Raw genomic sequence first — 18,782 nt, 5'->3', positions numbered from 1 at the left:
CTTTTTTCTTTAATTTTTAAATTTCCTTTGCTTACCTTCTCCTATTGTTTTGTAAATGCAAACATTTAACACAGTTGAAAATTTTCTGGTGGGGAGAGGAAATTAACTCTAAGCCTATATTTGGACCTGAGGCAAAAATTCTTCTTGCTTCCCCAAGGAAAGTCAAGATGTGCTACCTTCAGGATTCATTTGCTTTTTTTATGATAACATTGGAGCTCCCGCTGAAAATGAAGGAAAATAATTCTTTTGCTTTGGTGCTGCTTTAGTGAAGGGAGGGTTCTGACTTTGGTAAGTGAAGGGAGGCTGCGAATGAAACCAAGGACTACTCCAAAGGAAGTAATGTGCATGGAAAAAAAGTGAGACATAGCTGTAGGCGATTGTTGAGGGGAGCCTTGCATAAAGAAAGTAGGGAGAGACTCTCATTCATTCATTGTCACTTCTCAGCAATGGCTCAATAGCCTTTGCTATTTCTTCCCTTCACCAGTAATTATAACTGTGACTGTTTCCCCAGTAACTTCTCCTGAACTCAAGGTGTTCCCAAACTCACCATTTGTGTTCCCTTCTCCTCAATCACCCTGTCCTTTCTTCCTGACCCTTTTCACTTCTTTCTTCTGTTGTTGAATCATCCCTCCCAGTAGCACAGGCTTAGAAGTTCAGAGAACTGTTTTTTATATTCTTCCTTCTCAGATTTGACAAAGCCTAGAGATTTTGCCAATGAAATTACTCTTCTCATTTTCTCCCCACATTGCTCCAACACTTTTCCTCTTTGTCTACCCATGAACTTCTGTTCTACTTTCGTAACTCAGATGTGCCACTTCCTCCAGAAAGTCTCTGCTGACTACTTGCACTTCCCTCCACTCCAGCACATACTTTATATACATCACACTATTTTTCTTTAGACTATTTATATGTCATTCTCTAAACCTTGAAGAAAGGAACTCTACCCTTTTCATCTTTATGTTGCCCAGCACCTATCACAGTGCCTGGTACATAATGGGTGTTCAGTGAACTTTAGTTACATTGAATTGTTTAGCTGCTAACAAATTTGAGTGGGGAGCACACTGCTTGCTGCCTAAGAGGCCTTAACAGTTTCATGATGCCTACTCCAGGAATAGCAAAGTCCTCATACCAACATTTAAGGCTTTCATGATGTAACCCAATCTTCCATTCCCTCCCCACTTTGGTAACTAGTCATTATTTCTCTGCTATATCCCTAGCTTGTACACCCGTCCTTCTTCTAGGCCTAGACATCCTTCCACATCATCTACCAATAATTTGCCCAAATCTTCCTCATCCTTCTAAGGTTACCCCGAAATCCAGTCCTCAGAGACAGCATTCACTAATCTCCAACACAGTTCTTCCTCCAAACATCACCTGGGTTTGGAGATGTCAGCATTACCACCATTACTATTACCACCGAAGAGACACACTGATCAAATCTCTATTATGAACTATTTGACAATGCATTAATTGTATTTTTTTCTTGCTCCGATGATTAAATTTTTTAAAATCCCATAATTTTAAAAAATCAACTATTGTTTTCCATCGCCCTCTGTTAGTCAGGAGAAAATGTTTTTTCACCCACCAATGCATCCCCAGTCTAGCTCCTGATACATAGTAGTCTCTAAAAGTACCAAATTATAAGATGTCTCAGTGATTTAGGCCTGGCTTTCCTCAATCTCTTCACCAATATTCCCTTCTCACCCCCCACAAATCTATAATCTCCATGAGGGAACAGAGCATGTCTATATTGTTCTGTGTTGATGTAGCCATTTCTTAAACAATCATTTGTTTGTTACACACTCTGAAAATACTTTCTCCAAGTATGCTGCTCATTTTTTTAACTTGCGATTTTCTGTAGTCAAATCTGTTCATCTTTCCATGATGGTTTCTAAAATTCCTGTTATGTATATTTTTAATCACTTCTTTGGACTATGCTCCTAGAGGTAGAAAAGTTGAATGGGCTTCTCTTTAGAGTCTTGATGCATTCTTTAAATTGGATATGCCCAGCCCTTTGGCAAAAGTGTGAGTTGCATTCTTGAAGCTCCATCACAGGTCCTGTGTTATTAGATTTTGCTAGGCTAGAAAGAAATCATCTGATGCCCCTGAAAATAAGTGTGCTCCCGAAAATTGCAGGAATCAGTTGCCTCAAGCAGGGAGGATGTGTTCAGCACAGGGTACAAGGGGGAAGCTTTGGTCCTCCCCCCTTTCCATGAACACCAAATCCCCTGATAGCCCTCTGATGGTTTACCTTTACTCAATGAATGAGCAGATCTGCCCATACCCATTGCTCCTCAATAATTCCCTTTCCTTTACTGTTATAGCAACTGGATTACCTCCAAGTTCTGAGTTCAGCCTGAGAATATAAATGCAGCTCTCTTTCCAGGTCACATTCTAATCATGGTAATACATGGCATCTTATCCAACTGGGTACACAACTTGACCTGTCTACTCCAGCCTAGTTACCATGGATGTTGTCAATAAACAACTGTTCCTGTCATAGAGAAATGACACAGAAGAATGTAATGTACTGTGAGAACAACCTGGTAAATACTATTGGATGGGATAACACGCACACAAAAGTGTGATGACCTCAGGTCACATTTAGCCCTTAGCCATCTCTGTGAACACCATATGACTTCACCTGATCTTTAATCACCCCACCACACGTATGGGAGTCCTGCAGGGTAAGTCAGGTCAAGTGCTCAATGGGGCTCTCCTAAATTAAACCTGCTTGTAATGAACACCATCATTTCCGTTGCTTTTCCTCTGCAGATTAAAGAGTAGAATTCTTTGAAATACTTTGCCTATTCCAGATCCCACACACAGGGTGAGAAAAGTAAAGGTGTGCTTTTCTTTTACTTCCACTCTTAGGATGTATTAAAGTAAAAATAAGGGATTTTTTTTTTACCTTAAATTTACTTGCTTCATCAGAGAAGTTTTATTTAGTCTTTTGACTTCTTGACCATTTTTGTTGCTGTTGTTGTTTCACAGAGCTACGCAATTATGTAAAAAAAGGATTCAGGATGCAAAGACATAAATCACAGTGGTATCAAAAGTTATCTCCAAGTGCAGATGCAATTTGGAACTTTCTCCATGTTTCCATAACTGAGCTTGAGCAGCAACAAAGCAAAGTAGAACTCAGAAAGAGTCATCAGACATGGTCCCAAACCTGATCTCCTGCAAGGCAGAGGGTTCAGAAAGGGAAAAATATAAGAACACAAATAGCTACAATATAATGTCATAAGTGAGAAAAGCCATATTTGGAAGAAGGAGTGAGGAGAAGAAATCAGGGAAGATACCTCGTGGCACATAGGTTGTGCTGGACATTTACTGGTATAAAAAACGTCTTAGGCAGAGATTTGGATAAAGGACATTTCATACAGAAGGACAGAGTGGCAAAGTCTCTGATGGAAAGAGGGAAAAGTGAGTCAAATTGACAAGCTAATCCCTTTTGAATCTTGTTTTTAATTAAAAGAGTTAAGCCTAATGGAGGGAATGTATTACGGGAAGGAAACAGACTGAGGGCTTTTTTTATCGCCACGAGGGAAAATAACCCGTTCTTTGGTCTGTTCAAGTTCCAGCAAAAGGAACTTTCAGTTCCCGACCTGTGCCATTCGGGGATGGAGAAAACGCCGGAAGAACTCCAGGCTGCTGATTCTCTTCGCTGTCCAATAGCAGAGCAGCCCATACTCTTGGACAAAGCTGATTAGCTACTGTAAAAGCCCCGCTCTGAGCGAGGACCAATGATGTCTCCGAACGCAGGTTCTTGGAAATAGTTTCTGGCCAGGAATGCGTGACATTGAGACGGCCGTCTCTGGTAAACAAGGACGGGTCTGGGCTGGCCCGCAGCCCACGCTCTCCGGGGTCCTGTCCCAAGGGTCTGATCTCGAGCCCTCGTACCACCTGACGTCCGCTTGGGCTTCCTGGTATCCCCTTACCCCTGGCAGCCTCTGGGGCCAGTCCCCCGCGACCTGGAGGCGGGACCCAAAGTTCTTTATCTGAGCCGACTGGCGCAGCCCCAAGTTCAGGAAGCTCTCCAAGTCCCAGTGACTCCTCCCCTCGAGCTGGGGCGGGGTGCGGGGTGGCGGGGGAGTGGGGGGGACGTGCAGGGAAACAAATAAAACCTCGGGAGGCGACGGGAGGTGACAGGACACGAACTTGAGTCTCAAGCCACCTACGGCTCCGCAGACTCACCGGCCGACTCCGCAACCGCGAAGCCCCCCATCCCCGGAACCTCAGCGCAGGCCGGGGCGCACGAGGCCGCTGGCCCACCTGCTCTCCCTGCCCGGACGCGTCCCGCCCCTTCTGCGGCCCCAGGTCAGCCTTCACCCCACAAACCAGCCCCAGCTCCGGCCCTGAACGGTGCATCAAGATGAAGGCGGCACGCTTCGTGATGCGCAGCGCCGGCACCCTGATCCCCCGCGAGGTCGAGCATTTCTCGCGCTACAGCCCGTCCCCGCTGTCCATGAAGCAGCTGCTGGACTTCGGTGAGCGGGGACGTGGGGCCCGGGAGGGTCCGGGAGGGTCCGGGGAGCTGCCTCAGCTTTCAGACCCGGTATAGGGAGGACTCGTTAACTTAAAACCACCCGGGTCCGCTTTCCTGCGGAACCCTGGAAACTCGACGCCAGCACACTTTGTCTTTCTCAGATCTGCCTCCTTTCTGACAGTCTCTGCCTGCAGGTCAAGGCCACTTGGAGCCCCGCTGATGCCTGCCGGATAGCCTGAGCTCACCCTCCTCATTCTGCCCTAAGCTTTCAGTCAAAAGACCTTTTGCCTCCAGTCATCATTTAACAATAGCGAAACTTCCCTTTTTTCCTAAAGAGGAGACGTTTTCCCCTCCTTCATCGCATATTACTTCTTGGAGAAGATTGCTTGTAGTATCAAGTAGGCTTGAATTAATTGCTATTTTAACCTCTAGCCACCCTCCACAGGGTTCATCTCTCTGTAATTCTAACAAATTTCTTTGTTTCTTTACCTTTACCGTTTTCTCTATATTTGCATTACTGCTGAAAATATTTGCAAACTTTCGGCAGAAAAATCTTATAAAGAAAATTTCAAGGGTTTAAATATAATTATTATTTATCGCTAGTCTGTAAACATCAGGACATCCTCCTCCCCACCCCTGTCTCCTAACTCCAGCTTCCTACCTAGAACTCTGAATGATGTCTTCTCAACCTCGTGGCTGGATTGAATCCTGCACTGTTTTAGAAATGCTAAGAGCCTTGGGGTATTATGACTTCTTGGAAGTGAATCCTCACCAAAGAGAGAAAACAGTAATTCTCATATCTGGTCACTTTTTCTAAAAGAAAGAAAAAGACGATGAAGAAGAAGATGCTTACTAATGAACTAGAAGTAGATGCTTACTACTGAGGGTGAAATAAAATTTTGTAATATGTATGTGTGTGTTCAAAACTGGATAGTTAATGCTACTCAAATATATAACTTAGGTACATGTTTTTGAAAAAAATAAATGTTGTTTATTGCAGGTTCAGAAAACGCATGTGAAAGAACCTCTTTTGCATTCTTGCGACAAGAGTTGCCTGTAAGGCTAGCCAATATCCTGAAGGAAATTTATATACTCCCTGACCGACTAGTAAATACCTCTTCAGTGCAGTTAGTTAAGAGCTGGTAAGTGGTGAAGCATTCTGAAACAGTCTCTAGTTTTAAAACAGGTATTTGAGTATGAATTCTTACAATGTATTAAAATCTTAATTGGAAAACAGGTGGTCTGAACCTTAAGTACTTAGCAAGATGTAAAGAATTTTCTGTTAATCTAGGATAAGTTATCCTAAGGGCAGTTATAAAGCTATAAACCTGAAAAAGTAGATATTTTCACAATATAATTTTTACCTCTAGAAGAAAATATGAAAAATAATCAATAGTTACCATATTTGTGTTTTAAATCATAAAAGAGTTTGATATTGCAAAAAGAATCCTATCCTAGAAATAGATACGGAATGACTACTATTTAGAGAGGGCCTAAAATGTCTTGCTGGCATTTAGCTATACCATTCAGAAACTAAGTGGAGAGTCTGGCTAGAATTAAAAATTGGGGAGTATTCTGAACAAAAAAAAAAGAAGACACCAAAGACGGGGCTTCCCTCATAGCTCAGTTGGTAAAGAATCTGCCTACAATGCAGGAGACCCCGGTTCAATTCCTGGGCCAGGTAAATCCACTGGAGAAGGGACAGGCTACCCACTCCAGTATTCTTGGGCTTCCCTGGTGGTTCAGCTGGTAAAGAATCTGCCTGCAATGCGGGAGACCTGGGTTCGATCCCTGGGTTGGGAAGATCCCCTGGAGAAAGGAAAGGCTACCCACTCCACTATTGTGGCCTGAAGAATTCCATGGGCTGTACAGTCCCTGGGGTCACAAAGAGTCGGAAATGACTGAGTGACTTCCACTCACTCACTAATCTTTGTTGCTTACGAACCAATTAATGAAGCAGCCTCTGGATTCAAATCCCGGTTCTGTCCCTTCTTAGTTGTAAAAATCCTTGCTTAGTATCTTATCTCTAGGCCTCAATCCGCTCCCCCCCACGCACCCCCCCCCCACCCGTCTATTTTGGAGGAGAATAAAGCTGATAAAGCTGATGCCTCAAAGGGATATTTGGGTGTAATTAAATGAGGTAATCCATTTAAAAGACACTGAGTATCTGGCCCATAGCCAGCACTCAGTTCAATTATGATCTCTTTTTGAAAATAAATACTAAGTTAGGGAGAGTAGATAACCCAAAGCAGCAGATTTTCAGAGAACAGAGCCAGGTTATTCAATGAGGCAGATAAATACCAGACCTTCACCCTAACCCACCTTCTGCACAGCTCTTCGTTTACTGATTTAAGGAATATATGTATTATACAGTCATTAAGCAGTTGCAATCTGAAACACAGACTAGTATTTACTGCTACTTTCAAGACTTCTACTCTCCTATGAATGCAGTAGGAAAAAAGCATGAAGCCTTTCTGTAAAGGTTTCTAAATGATTTTGCTACAAAAATAAAGACTCTTGACACACAAAACAGAAAACTGACTAGTGATCTAGGATAGTTAAATTTTTAAGTTATTAAGTTGAGGGTTAAATTTTTTTCTTTTTTCTAAGACATAATGTTTTCCAAATGTCTTAGAAGAAAGTTTTCGTTTTAATTATACTTTCTCTTTTCAAATCTTTTGAAAAAGGCAGTCTATTTTCAGCCATCTGTAACTGACTATTCAATTTTAAAACTTAAAGCACACCTATTGCTTTGTAGGTATATGCAGAGCCTGATGGAGTTGGTGGAATTCCATGAGAAAAGCCCAGAGGACCAGAAGGCGTTATCAGAGTAAGTGTTATGCATTAGGGCAAGTGTCTCAAACTTTGACTATAAACATCATATTATTTTTTAGAACTAACTTAACGGATAATTTATACTATTGTCCTGAGTAGTAAATAACTATCCCCTTACAAATGACAAGTTTTGTCTTGTTGGTTTTTAAAAGTAATGGAGAATAATGGCATTGAACATGATTATGAGAATGAAACATGTAGAGGATTTTTTGGAAAAGGAAATCTATTTTTATTATAACTTTAGTATGATGACCAGATTTGTAGAAGGACTTCCTATCACATAATACTAATGCATGACACTGTCATTGGAGAGTAAACATTTTCTTTCAGAGTAACTGACAGTTTCTAGCTATAAGATTCTTTTCTAAATCTGACAAGAAATTTGAAGTTTCTTTCACAATGGCATTTTAGAGCCATCTCCAATATGACTTATTTTTTAATTATTATTTTTTAAAAGAGGATCCTTAGTGAACAACTAGAATGAAAACACCAGTCACAGAGCTGGTATTTTCACATGCAAGCTAAAAGCAAAATAAATCTATTTATGAAACTATCTCCTCTACTGTAGTCAAAGAATCTGTAGTGAGAATCTAAATAAAGCTTCATCCAAACATTTTATCATTTGATTTGTTTAGGTGGGTACTTGAAAAAAAGCTTTAACCTTGTTTGAAGTAATCTAAGAAATATAATTTAATGAAACTTACTTGAACCTCTATTAACCATAAACGTATTTTGGCTTAGTTTTGTAGATACTCTCATCAAAGTTCGGAATAGACACCATGACGTAATTCCTACAATGGCACAAGGAATCCTAGAATATAAAGATGCCTGTACAGCTGACCCAGTCACCAATCAAAACCTTCAGTATTTCTTGGATCGATTTTACATGAATCGTATTTCTACCCGGATGCTGATGAACCAGCACAGTGAGTTAGTTCATCACGATAGTCGTGATAAACATAGAGATGGGTGGAGAATATACGCTGTCCTCTAACTAGATACTTCACTACTTGGCGGGTCACATTCTCTCTCAGTGGTAGTTCTAATCAGTGTTATCCTGATTTTTATAATGATATTCCTCGTTTTTATTTTTCAACAGTCCTTATATTTAGTGACTTACAGACAGGAAACCCAAGCCTCATTGGAAGCATTGATCCAAACTGTGATGTGGCAGCAGTGGTCCAAGGTAATTTGTAGGTTTCTGCATCTCCCTTACTGAAAACGTACACTATCTGACTGATACATCTAGTCAGTTGAGGTGACTCTGAATGAATTCAAATTCATAGTGTTCCTTTTATGTTTTTATAAATTCTGTAATGAAGGTCCTTTACTTTTGAGAGTCGGGTGTTTAAATATTCATTATAAAAAATCCAAACATCAATAGCTAATGTGCCATATTCTCATATATTGTATTTGATCTTTGATGTGCACATATTCCTATAGCAATAGCTATAACTTAAACATTGTCTTCATTTTTTCAATAAAATATTAAAAAGGTATTTTTAATATACATAGACCTCAACTCTAATGAATATTTTAGACTAAAGGTAGTGTATACACTGATGATCAGTTGAAAATTTTACTTGGCATAAATTCATTTAATCATTATGAAAAACACACTTCCATTCTAGATGCCTTCGAGTGTTCTAAGATGCTTTGTGATCAGTATTATTTAACATCTCCAGAATTAAAGCTAACACAAGTGAATGGTAAGTTATAAATTAGATATATTTTAATCTGTAGAAAATTCAGTGTTCTCCCAGTATGATTTCTTCCTGTAAATACAAAGCAATTTCTGTGTTCCTTTTTTCCCTTCTGAACTTGCCTAGAATTTTTACACTTTTGTTTTGTTTTTTTTTTTTTTTGAAGCCAAGGCTCTCTTATCTCAACTGGAAAGTTCCAATTGAGTATATTCAGTTGCTAAAGACAATTCATAAAGAAGAATGGTTTGAACAGATAATGTAGGATTTAGGGAAGCAGCTAAGTTCCAGTATCTTAGATCAAAGAAAGATTGCTAGCTTCAGAATGTGGTGATAAGGCAGGCAGAGTCGGAGGAACCACTTGGTAGTGGAGATATATTCCTAAGGAGGTTACTTATCAGACCTGAAAACAAAACTACTTTAAACTGTACTATAAGAAAGAAGCCAGTCATAGAAGGACAAATACTGTGTGCCTGCACTTACATAAGGTATCAAAAATAGTCAAGCTCTTACAAGTGGAGAGTTGAATGGTGGTTGCCAGAAGCTGAAGAGGGGAAATGGGGAGCTGCTATTCCATGTGTATAAAGTTTCAGTTATGCAAGATGAATAAGTTCTAGAGATCTGCTCTATAGCACCACCATTACAGTTAACAACACTGCATTGCATAGTTAAATATTTAAGGTATATCTCATGTTAAATGTTTTTACCAAAAATTAAAAAAAAAATTTTTTTCATGTAAGTAGACACCATGGTTTTGGAAGCAGAACATACTTTAGAAGGGCTTCCCACACTGCCTGAAGTAATTACAGGATGAGTGCAATGCACTATTTTTATCTTATCCCATAGTTGCTTCTCAAAGCAAGACCGTACACTTAAATTCAAATAACCTTCTCCTTGCCACTCAAAGTAAACTTTTTTTTCAAGTAATCATTATACAGGAATAATATTTGTTGGTGGAGAGAATTTAAATCAAGTTGTTCAAATTAAAAGTACCATAGCTCCTGGATTTGGGAAAGGGAAATGGAATTGATGGCTAAACTAAAAGTAGGAGTGGACTGAAAAATATTTCTCAGCATTAACAGAAATGTTGCATAATACTTGCAGATAAACTGCTTTAACTATTTGCTAAAATAAAGAGGAAATTGTGCCAGACCTTGTTTTCAAACTCTGCCAAGGCCTGAAACACTGAAGAATAATACTTTTATTTTTCTTTGCAGAGTATTATGAGCTTTTTGTTTCTGTTTTCTGTAGCCTCTTGGTGAAATTTAAGCATATTGAGCCTATGGGATTTTATGTTTAATTCACAAAAGTCAAGAATAATCAGATGTGTTATTTTCCCATGCATTAAAAATATGAAAATTATAGCTAGCTAGCATCAATTTTGATGTTATTGTAGACTTTTACATTTATTTTTCTTATTTCTTAAAATGCATATAATTTTAACTCTGCAAGTGTTCAACACAAAAGTTTTGAAAGTAGAAATAACCAATCCACGTAATCTAATTTAGAGCGCCCTCATTTATCTGGCTTTATGTATTTGTACAGAAATGCAAAAATTAAATCATAGAGCACTAAAAAGCAATTGTAATAGCATTTTGAAAATAAGCCAGCTGTGTTTACTGTTTGAAAGGGAAGGTTCTATGGTAGGATTTTAGAGGAGGATGGGGAGTATCCCAATTCTGTTCAAATCTAAAATATTAATCAAATAGATATGAAAATATATTTTAATGAAACATTTGTTTCCCAATTCTAAATGAGCTTAATTTTTTTCTAGTAAAATTTCCAGGCCAACCAATTCATATTGTGTATGTTCCATCTCACCTTCATCATATGCTCTTTGAATTATTCAAGGTAAGACACTTCACAATAATTGCATTTTTTTTTAAAGTTCACTGGTTACATTTTTATTTCATTTATCATCCTCTACTAAACAGGAGCCTCACTCTCTTCTCCCAAGCATGCTTCTATGTTCTAACAGAAAGAAGCTACAGTTAATGTTTGAAAGGGTACATGCAGTTCCTCACAGCATCAACATGTATTTGAGAATGTACAATATAACCCAGTATGTCACACTGCTCCTGTTCCCATTATATTTTCAGGTGTCCAACAAAGCACTAGTTATTCATGCATTCATTAAGGAAGGTCATAGGGTGAATGCTTCAGTGACTGAGGCCTGTTTACCTCCACGCCCATGGTCAGTCCAACTCCAAATCCAGAAGTTTAGGTCCAGAATTACTGGAGGTGGCAGGGCCCCTGTCTATGACTAGAATATACTCGGAGGACAGTCAGCTCCTTCAGTGACCTACTTTGATGTGAATCTGCATCACCTGGGATCTTTTTTTAAATTCAGATTCTGTGGGTCTGGGATTGGGCCTGAGATTCCGAATTTCTAATAAGCTGACAGTCCTGGTCACGGATGCTGCTGGTCCATGGTCCACACTTTTCATAGCAAGACAGTACGGGGCGTGTGTGCTAAGTCACTTCAGTCGTGTCCGACTCTTTGTGACTTTATGGGCTGTAGCCCACCAGGCTCCTCTGTCCATGGAATTCTCCAGGCCAGAATACTGGAGTGGGTTCCCATGCCCTCCTCCAAGGGATCTTCCCAGTGCAAGGACTGAACCTGCGTCTCTGGCATCTCCTGCATTGGCAGGCAGGTTCTTTACCGCTGGGCCACCTGGGAAGCCCGGACAGTAGGATAGTGTTTCTCAGACTTTTGTGTGCATTACCAGTCACCAGAGGCCTTGTTAAACATGGATTCCTCTGCCTGTCTCAGAGATTCAGATACCCTGGACCTGAGAACTTGCATTTCTAACAAGCTCTTAGAGGATGTGGTGGTTACAGGTCTGTGACAGTCAGGCACTAAGGATCAAATTCTGTCCCAGGTTCTAAGCCCACACTAAAACTCTATCCTTACACCAAAAGATAGAAAAGCAATTGAAGCTTTGTGATGGTTCCTGAGTTCCCTGGCCTGGAGAGGAGGAAGCCTTAAAAAAAAAAAAAAGTGAAATCTGCCTTTGATATAACTCAGAGAACCCACTATTTCCTAACTTATTCTAATACTAGTGCAATGAGGTATTGATTATACTACAAACATCTGATCTATTTTATTTCACTTCAGCTAATGATTAGAACTTAACATTGTTATATAGAAACCAGAAAGCAGATAACTTAACAGAAGGGTAGGAAAAAAATGGGTAAAATAAACCAAACTTTGTATGAAATTCATCTAGCTGTCCGAAAACGTATTTGGGTTTCTTTCAGTTAAAGGACAAAGACACTTTTTTTGTTGATTTGATTTACTTTTAAATTGAATGGTCCAACTCATAACAGTTATTTTGCCATCATTGGTAAAAGTTAAGATGATAATCAAATGCAAATTGAAATTTAATTTAGAATTATTTACTATCCTTTTAAATAGTAACAGCATTTTCCCATCAAATTTTATAAAAGCCAATAAATTGGTTCAATGATTCACTGTTTATTTGTTATGTAATAGTCTTTGGTGCTGAGATGTAAAATGTAATGGAAAGTCAGAAAAGAGACAGCCAGGAAATGGACTATAAAAACCAATTTCTACATTTAAATTAAGCTTACAAATAAGAACTTGACAGCTAGCAGACTTGTTTTTCCATTAGACATTACTCCCAAGAGCTATATTACATGATAAATGAACATTTTTCATTATACATCCTGCATCACACATTCATAAATGGCTATTCACAGAGCTATTTTACTCCTAACTTAAAAAAGTAAAATAAGAACTTTGAATTACCCTCTGTGCTTTCATTGTAAACATAAACACAATTATTTATTGTCCCTCATCCTTCTGCCATTGAATTCCTTGTGGTTTTGTTTTCTTCAGAATGCAATGAGGGCCACAGTTGAACACCAGGAAAACTGGCCTTCCTTGACACCAATTGAGGTGATTGTTGTCTTGGGGAAAGAAGATCTTACAATTAAGGTAACTATTCTGTTTTTTTCTTTTGAGTCCTTCTTGAGAGAATTTTAAAAAAAGGAGTCAATAATAATAAAGCTCTCTGCTTTGAGCTACAGATCAAAGTCATGTACACCAGGTGAAGACAAGACATTTTTGTATAGACAAATACACATTGTTTTTAGCATATAACTCTGATGCCTTGTTTGTTTAAGATTTCAGACAGAGGAGGTGGTGTTCCCCTGAGGGTCATTGACCGTCTCTTTAGTTACACGTACTCCACTGCACCAACGCCTGTGATGGATAGTTCCCGGAATGCTCCGCTGGTAAGACCAATTAAATGACTAAGTTCATCCGAGCCACCTAGTTCTAAATGTAGAGCAAGGATTACAAGGATGTATTTAGGCAAGTTAATCAATTTAGTTAAACTGGGCATGGGGGATATGAGAAGGAATGATAAAGCCAACTAAGAAACAGTTATCCAAGGGGTTTCTGATTGGAAGCAGAAGATATGTGTCTAAGTTCTAGGACACCAGTATCAGGGAGTGTATTTTGTATTTCTATGATTGTGTTCACTTCTTTTTAAGTAACTGATCTTTCCCTTCCAGGCTGGATTTGGTTATGGCTTGCCGATTTCTCGTCTCTATGCCAAGTACTTTCAAGGAGATCTAAATCTCTACTCTTTACCAGGATACGGAACTGATGCTATCATCTACTTAAAGGTATCCTTTAAATCCAATTTAAAAAAATCATATTTCTGAAAAGATTGCTTCTCAGTTCTACGATCCTTGGTGAATACCCCAAACTGAGTTAGCACAAATATTGACCACAAGCCATTACATTTTCTGTTTGGTATGTGTAAACATACTGATTAATATTTAGTATGGGAATGTGCCAAAAAGCAAGTGAGGCGACCCTACCTGCCTCAGTGAAGCAAAATGGTTTCCCAAGAAGCGCAGTAGTTTCTGAGTGAGGAGATGCTCATGTGAATTTTTCAAGGCAGCTTAACATCTGAGAGAATAGCTGTAGTTCTGTTTTACTTAGGCTTGTGGGAAATGCATATATGCTAATAATGTTTCAGCCTAGAAGACAAGACCTTAAGCTGATCTTATTAGAAATCCAGGGGGAGGAAAGCTGACTGCTAAGAAGCTGTCAAGGGGGTGCCTGGCACTTCCTGTTTAAACTTTAAAACTCAGTACATGTTTTTTCCATTTCTGATAAAGCCTCAATTTATTTGTTAAGGTCACTGTCCTGATTCTGGTTAATCATTTGCCAACTAGTTCAAATGAAAATACATTCACAGTCATTAGCAACTAAAACATTAAGCTTCCAGGCTCCTGTTTTGCGCAAGGGAATTATTTACCACATGGTCTTAGGACACCTGGGGAGAAGGCAATGGCAGCCCACTGCAGTACTCTTGCCTGGAAAATCCCATGGATGGAGGAGCCTGGTGGGCTGCAGTCCATGGGGTCCCTAAGAGTCTGACATGACTGAGCGACATCATTTCCACTTTTCACTTTCATGCATTGGAGAAGGAAATGGCAACCCACTCCAGTGTTCTTGCCTGGAGAATCCCAGGGACGGGGGACCCTGGTGGGCTGCCGTCTATGGGGTCGCACAGAGTCGGACACGACTGACGTGACTTAGCAGCAGCAGCTTAGGACACCTGAGATAGTTAACGTATTCATTTCTTAAACAGTAAAAATGTCTTCAATGTATTTAGAAATATTAATGTATTATAGATCTACAGTGTCAGACTTTAATAGATCAATAGTATCAGGTTAGGACTCTCACTTTATTACATATACAGATGTCTTGCCTGGAAAACCTATTTGTCTGTTTTTATTCAACTCTATAGTTAGCAATATCCAGATAAGGGGCATGTGTAACTACTGAATACAAATACTGTTCCCAAACTTATTTTGTTGTTCAGTCACTAAGTCGTGTCTGGCTCTTTGCAACACCATGGACTGCAGCATGCCAGGCTTCCCTGTCCTTCACTTATCTCCCGGAGTTTGCTCACACTCATATCCACTGTGTCAGTGATGCTATCTAACCATCTCATCCTCTGCAACCCTCTTCTCCTCTTGCCCTCCTAATTTATAATTGTATATATACTGTTTCAGCCCCTATAGGGTATAGATAATATTTATTTTTCAATTTTCTTTCATACAGTGCCTACCATACCATGGACTCTGGGTGTGCTTTTATTATTAATTAAAAGAATGTATTTGAATGTTTGAATGCTTACCTCTGAGTTTCTTTTGAACAATTACTTTGGGTATGAAGTATGCAATGAATAATGTCTCTGGCTTGATTTTCCCCTCTTTCAGGCTCTGTCTTCTGAGTCCATAGAAAAACTCCCAGTCTTTAACAAATCAGCCTTCAAACATTATCAGACGAGCAGCGAGGCTGGAGACTGGTGTGTCCCAAGCAAGGAACCAAAGAACCTGGCAAAGGAAAGACTGGCCGTGTGAGGAGGGCCTCGCGGACACTTTCAGGGATCAAAGTGGGTCTGTGCCAGCGCTGCTTCAGGAATGTCTGCCCGTGAACCCTTGTTTCCTCAAAAACAAACAGCAGCAACAAAAACTCCTTGATCGGAACACTGATGTGAAGGAAGAGGGCTCCTTTCTGTGACCCAGGCGAGCACAGAGCAGGACCACGGGAGTAAGGGCTGGCCAGCTCTTTATTCTCCTAACTTAGAATAACACCTGAGTTTGTGTCACATCCTGAAGAAGAAATAAGCCTGTCTACCATCTCTTTATCAACAAAAAGGGGAAGGAGTGAGAAGGGAAGATGAAGGCTAGCAGTTTCAACCGACTGATACTTCAGACCATTGATTGATGTCATCAGATATTGGTATTTATGGCAGTACTTTCCTGCCACTCAAAGGATGAGGGCTTATTTTATACTGTATGATTAGAAATGTATATAAACATATATTTCATAAATACGCATTCTAGAGGTGAAAAATCAGTGACTAAAATAACATTTACTTTGAACGAGGGCAAATGAGCCAACACGCTTTATTCAAAGTTGCAGCCAAGGCCTGGGTCTACGTAAAAACTCGGAAGAAAGCCCCTTCTGATAAATACAGTGCCTTTACTATGTTGCTTTTCCTGTTCACACCTCAAATAAGAAGTGGGCACTTATTGCAAGGTGCATATGTCTTGGTTGAATTTAAAATGTGCACTGAATTCTGGACGTTGGCAGTTGGAGGGAGAGAAGAATTGCCAAAGTGATAGCAAAACCTCACTTTTCTTTGCTTACAAATGAAACAGAAGTAGATTGGAAAAACCAGTATTAGGGAAAGAAATCAGGCATTCAGAATCTAACTCAGTGGGAAGGGCTGTTCTCCACCCCGCAGTGGTGGTAATCCAAAGGCATCTATTTTCTAGGCTTAAAGAGATATATACTTTCATATATTTAACTATGTTCTCTACACTCCGCCATTAACATCTGATAAAAATGTGTAATTAACAAATGGTTCCAGAACATTGGAATTTAAATACTTCCTGGAGTATTTTTAACAAATAGCCTGCGGGTAAGAGATTTTCATGCCATGCATGGATGCTTTCATTTGTAAATTGTTGTGAATGAGAGCTAATGCATGAAAGCTGTAATGCGTATAGCGCTTTTGGGGAGTTCAGGTGGAATGCGCAGGTGGACAGGGCAGTCTAGCACATGCCTCTCAGAGCAGAAACGAAGAAACAAAAGGAAAGAAGGAAGGAAAGAAGAACGATGGAAGAGGAGGAGGGAGGGAAGCAGAAGGCAAGCATCTTGCTATATTCCCCATAAATTATTTCAAGAAATGATCCATATTATCACAGATAAATTATTGACAAGAAGATGAATTGGTGTTTTTCAAAACGGTGGCTTCTTTCAGTGTTTTTTTCACTCTTGCAAGATAATAGGCTTTTATGAGATAATAAACTCATCTGTGAAACCGGAATATTTAAAAAAAAAACAGCTAGCATTTTCTGTTTTGTAAAATAATCAGTACCATCTATATGTTGGATTTAACATTTGTGGTTAATTTTCTCACGGCCTAGTGTTGTGGTGCTTCTGGTAGTGGCCATAGAAGGCTCAGGCAATTTGCTGTGGATTTCAGGTTTTATCATCAGAAGTCCTGGAGGTGACTTTCTTGATTGTGGGACTCTGGCTCATGCATTTATTGACTGTATACAACTATTTGCAATAGAATATTTGACTTTTCAAAAATCTAAACATTTTTGCATGTAAATATTTGTGTTTATCAAAAGAATTAAAGCAGTTGATTAACAGTTAACCCAAATACTGGGAACTGTCTTTAAGACACTAGAGAATAAGAAATGTTGGTATCTCAGTAACATCAAACGTGTAAATGGAGCTGTATAAAACAGAAAGAGTCCATACTGGTATTTGTGAAACCTGTGGAAGAGCTTTAGGATCCTAATGAATGGAAACTGAATGTTCAGGCCCACTTAAATTATTAATGTATAAACTGTGTTTTTGTGTCTAGGTTATGTACAGAGAAATGTGATAATTTTTATAATAAATATTTTTTATTATAATGATAGATGTAATCTTTTAAAGTGCTTTTCTTAAATTAATGGAAAATACTAAGAAGAATTTGAGGTAAAAGTTTTCCTCACTTTACATCAAATCTCATTTATATTTTGGTTTTAGAAAAACTTAAATCTTAATTTTTAAATGAAATATAAATATCTTATAGCATTCCAGAAATTTGATTGTCCTTTGCTTTCTTGGTTATGCCCCAATAACACATAGTAAAGTGTATGTTTATCTACATGAATAAATTAAAATCAGTTTTGTAATGCATGTATTCTCTACAGTTTTGGGATAAATCTACTTTAAAGTCTCACTTAGTGACTGTATTTGCAAATACGGAAGAGTATCAAAATAATTACCTAGATAATTTAGGTTCCCAAACAATTTATAGATTAAATATCTTAATACAGTAGAAATATGATAGAAGTACTAAATTAAGTGGTGACAAGTTTTATCTCTGCTAAGTCCACACTCTTTCTTTACTACTTTAATCCTATTTTGTCATTTGACAACATTCTCCACTCACCTCCATGATGCCCTTATTGCAGAGTTTGTAACAAAAAGAATGGAGGGAGTGAAGGAGAGAGGGAAGCAGAAGGAAGGAAGAGAAGAGGGGAGGGAGAGAGGGTAAAAAGAAAAGGAATTAGAGTAAAACACAATTAGTGCAATGAGCTTGCCATAACTGCATTCTAAAATCTTGTCAGGGTAATCATCAGCTCAGTTCAGTCGCTCAGTCGTGTCGGACTCTTTGCCACCACATGGACTGCAGCACGCCAGGCCTCCGTGTCCATCACTAACTCCCAGGCTTTATTCAAACTCATCCATTCAGTCAGTGATGCCCTCCAACCATCTCGTCGTCTGTCGTCCCCTTCTCCCACATTCTATCTTCCCCAGCATCAGGGTCTTTTCAAATAAGCCAGTTTTTCGCATCAGGTGGCCCAAGTATTGGACTTCCAGCTTCAACATCAATCCTTCCAATGAACACCCAGGGCTAGATCTGCTTTAGGATGGACTGGTTGCATCTTCTTGCAGTCCAAGAGACTATCAAGAGTCTTCTCCAACACCACAGTTTAAAAGCATCAATTCACGGCAACCCACTCCAGTATGGTTGCCTGAAGAATCCCATGGACGGAGGAGCCTGGAGGGCTAAAGTCCATGGGGTTGCAAAGAAGCGAATTAGCATAGTTGTTACATAGCAATAAAATGTATTTGTATGCATTTATGTGTCTCCAACTCAGTTGTAAATGTCTTAAGGGCAGAGAATATAACTGTC

General features: G+C 39.3%; 1 protein-coding gene across 1 annotated transcript; it reads left to right on the top strand.

The window, feature by feature from the left end:
* Window positions 1–4,357: 4,357 nt before the first annotated feature.
* Window positions 4,358–17,516, top strand: PDK4 (pyruvate dehydrogenase kinase 4). Its single transcript, XM_043872629.1, has 11 exons — window positions 4,358–4,490; window positions 5,490–5,631; window positions 7,248–7,319; window positions 8,066–8,250; window positions 8,424–8,510; window positions 8,956–9,033; window positions 10,799–10,875; window positions 12,887–12,985; window positions 13,174–13,284; window positions 13,567–13,680; window positions 15,292–17,516. The coding sequence occupies exons 1-11, from the start codon at window positions 4,376–4,378 to the stop codon at window positions 15,433–15,435; spliced, it is 1,224 nt and encodes a 407-aa protein (XP_043728564.1). The 5' UTR covers window positions 4,358–4,375; the 3' UTR covers window positions 15,436–17,516.
* The last annotated feature ends 1,266 nt before the right edge of the window (window positions 17,517–18,782 follow it).

The sequence above is a fragment of the Cervus elaphus genome, chromosome 18, assembly GCF_910594005.1.
Source record: "Cervus elaphus chromosome 18, mCerEla1.1, whole genome shotgun sequence".
In the NCBI taxonomy this organism is placed as follows: Eukaryota; Metazoa; Chordata; class Mammalia; order Artiodactyla; family Cervidae; genus Cervus; species Cervus elaphus.
The sequence above is the reverse complement of the archived record's forward strand: the minus strand, read 5'-3'. Positions and strand labels throughout refer to the sequence as shown.

Bases quoted from the DNA above. Each gene is read 5' to 3' on its own strand.
- PDK4 (XM_043872629.1), top strand. From the start codon at position 4,376: ATGAAGGCGGCACGCTTCGTGATGCGCAGCGCCGGCACCCTGATCCCC. The intron at 4,491-5,489 runs GTGAGCGGGGAC...TGTTTATTGCAG, and splicing joins GAAGCAGCTGCTGGACTTCG to GTTCAGAAAACGCATGTGAA. The intron at 8,511-8,955 runs GTAATTTGTAGG...CTTCCATTCTAG, and splicing joins TGTGGCAGCAGTGGTCCAAG to ATGCCTTCGAGTGTTCTAAG.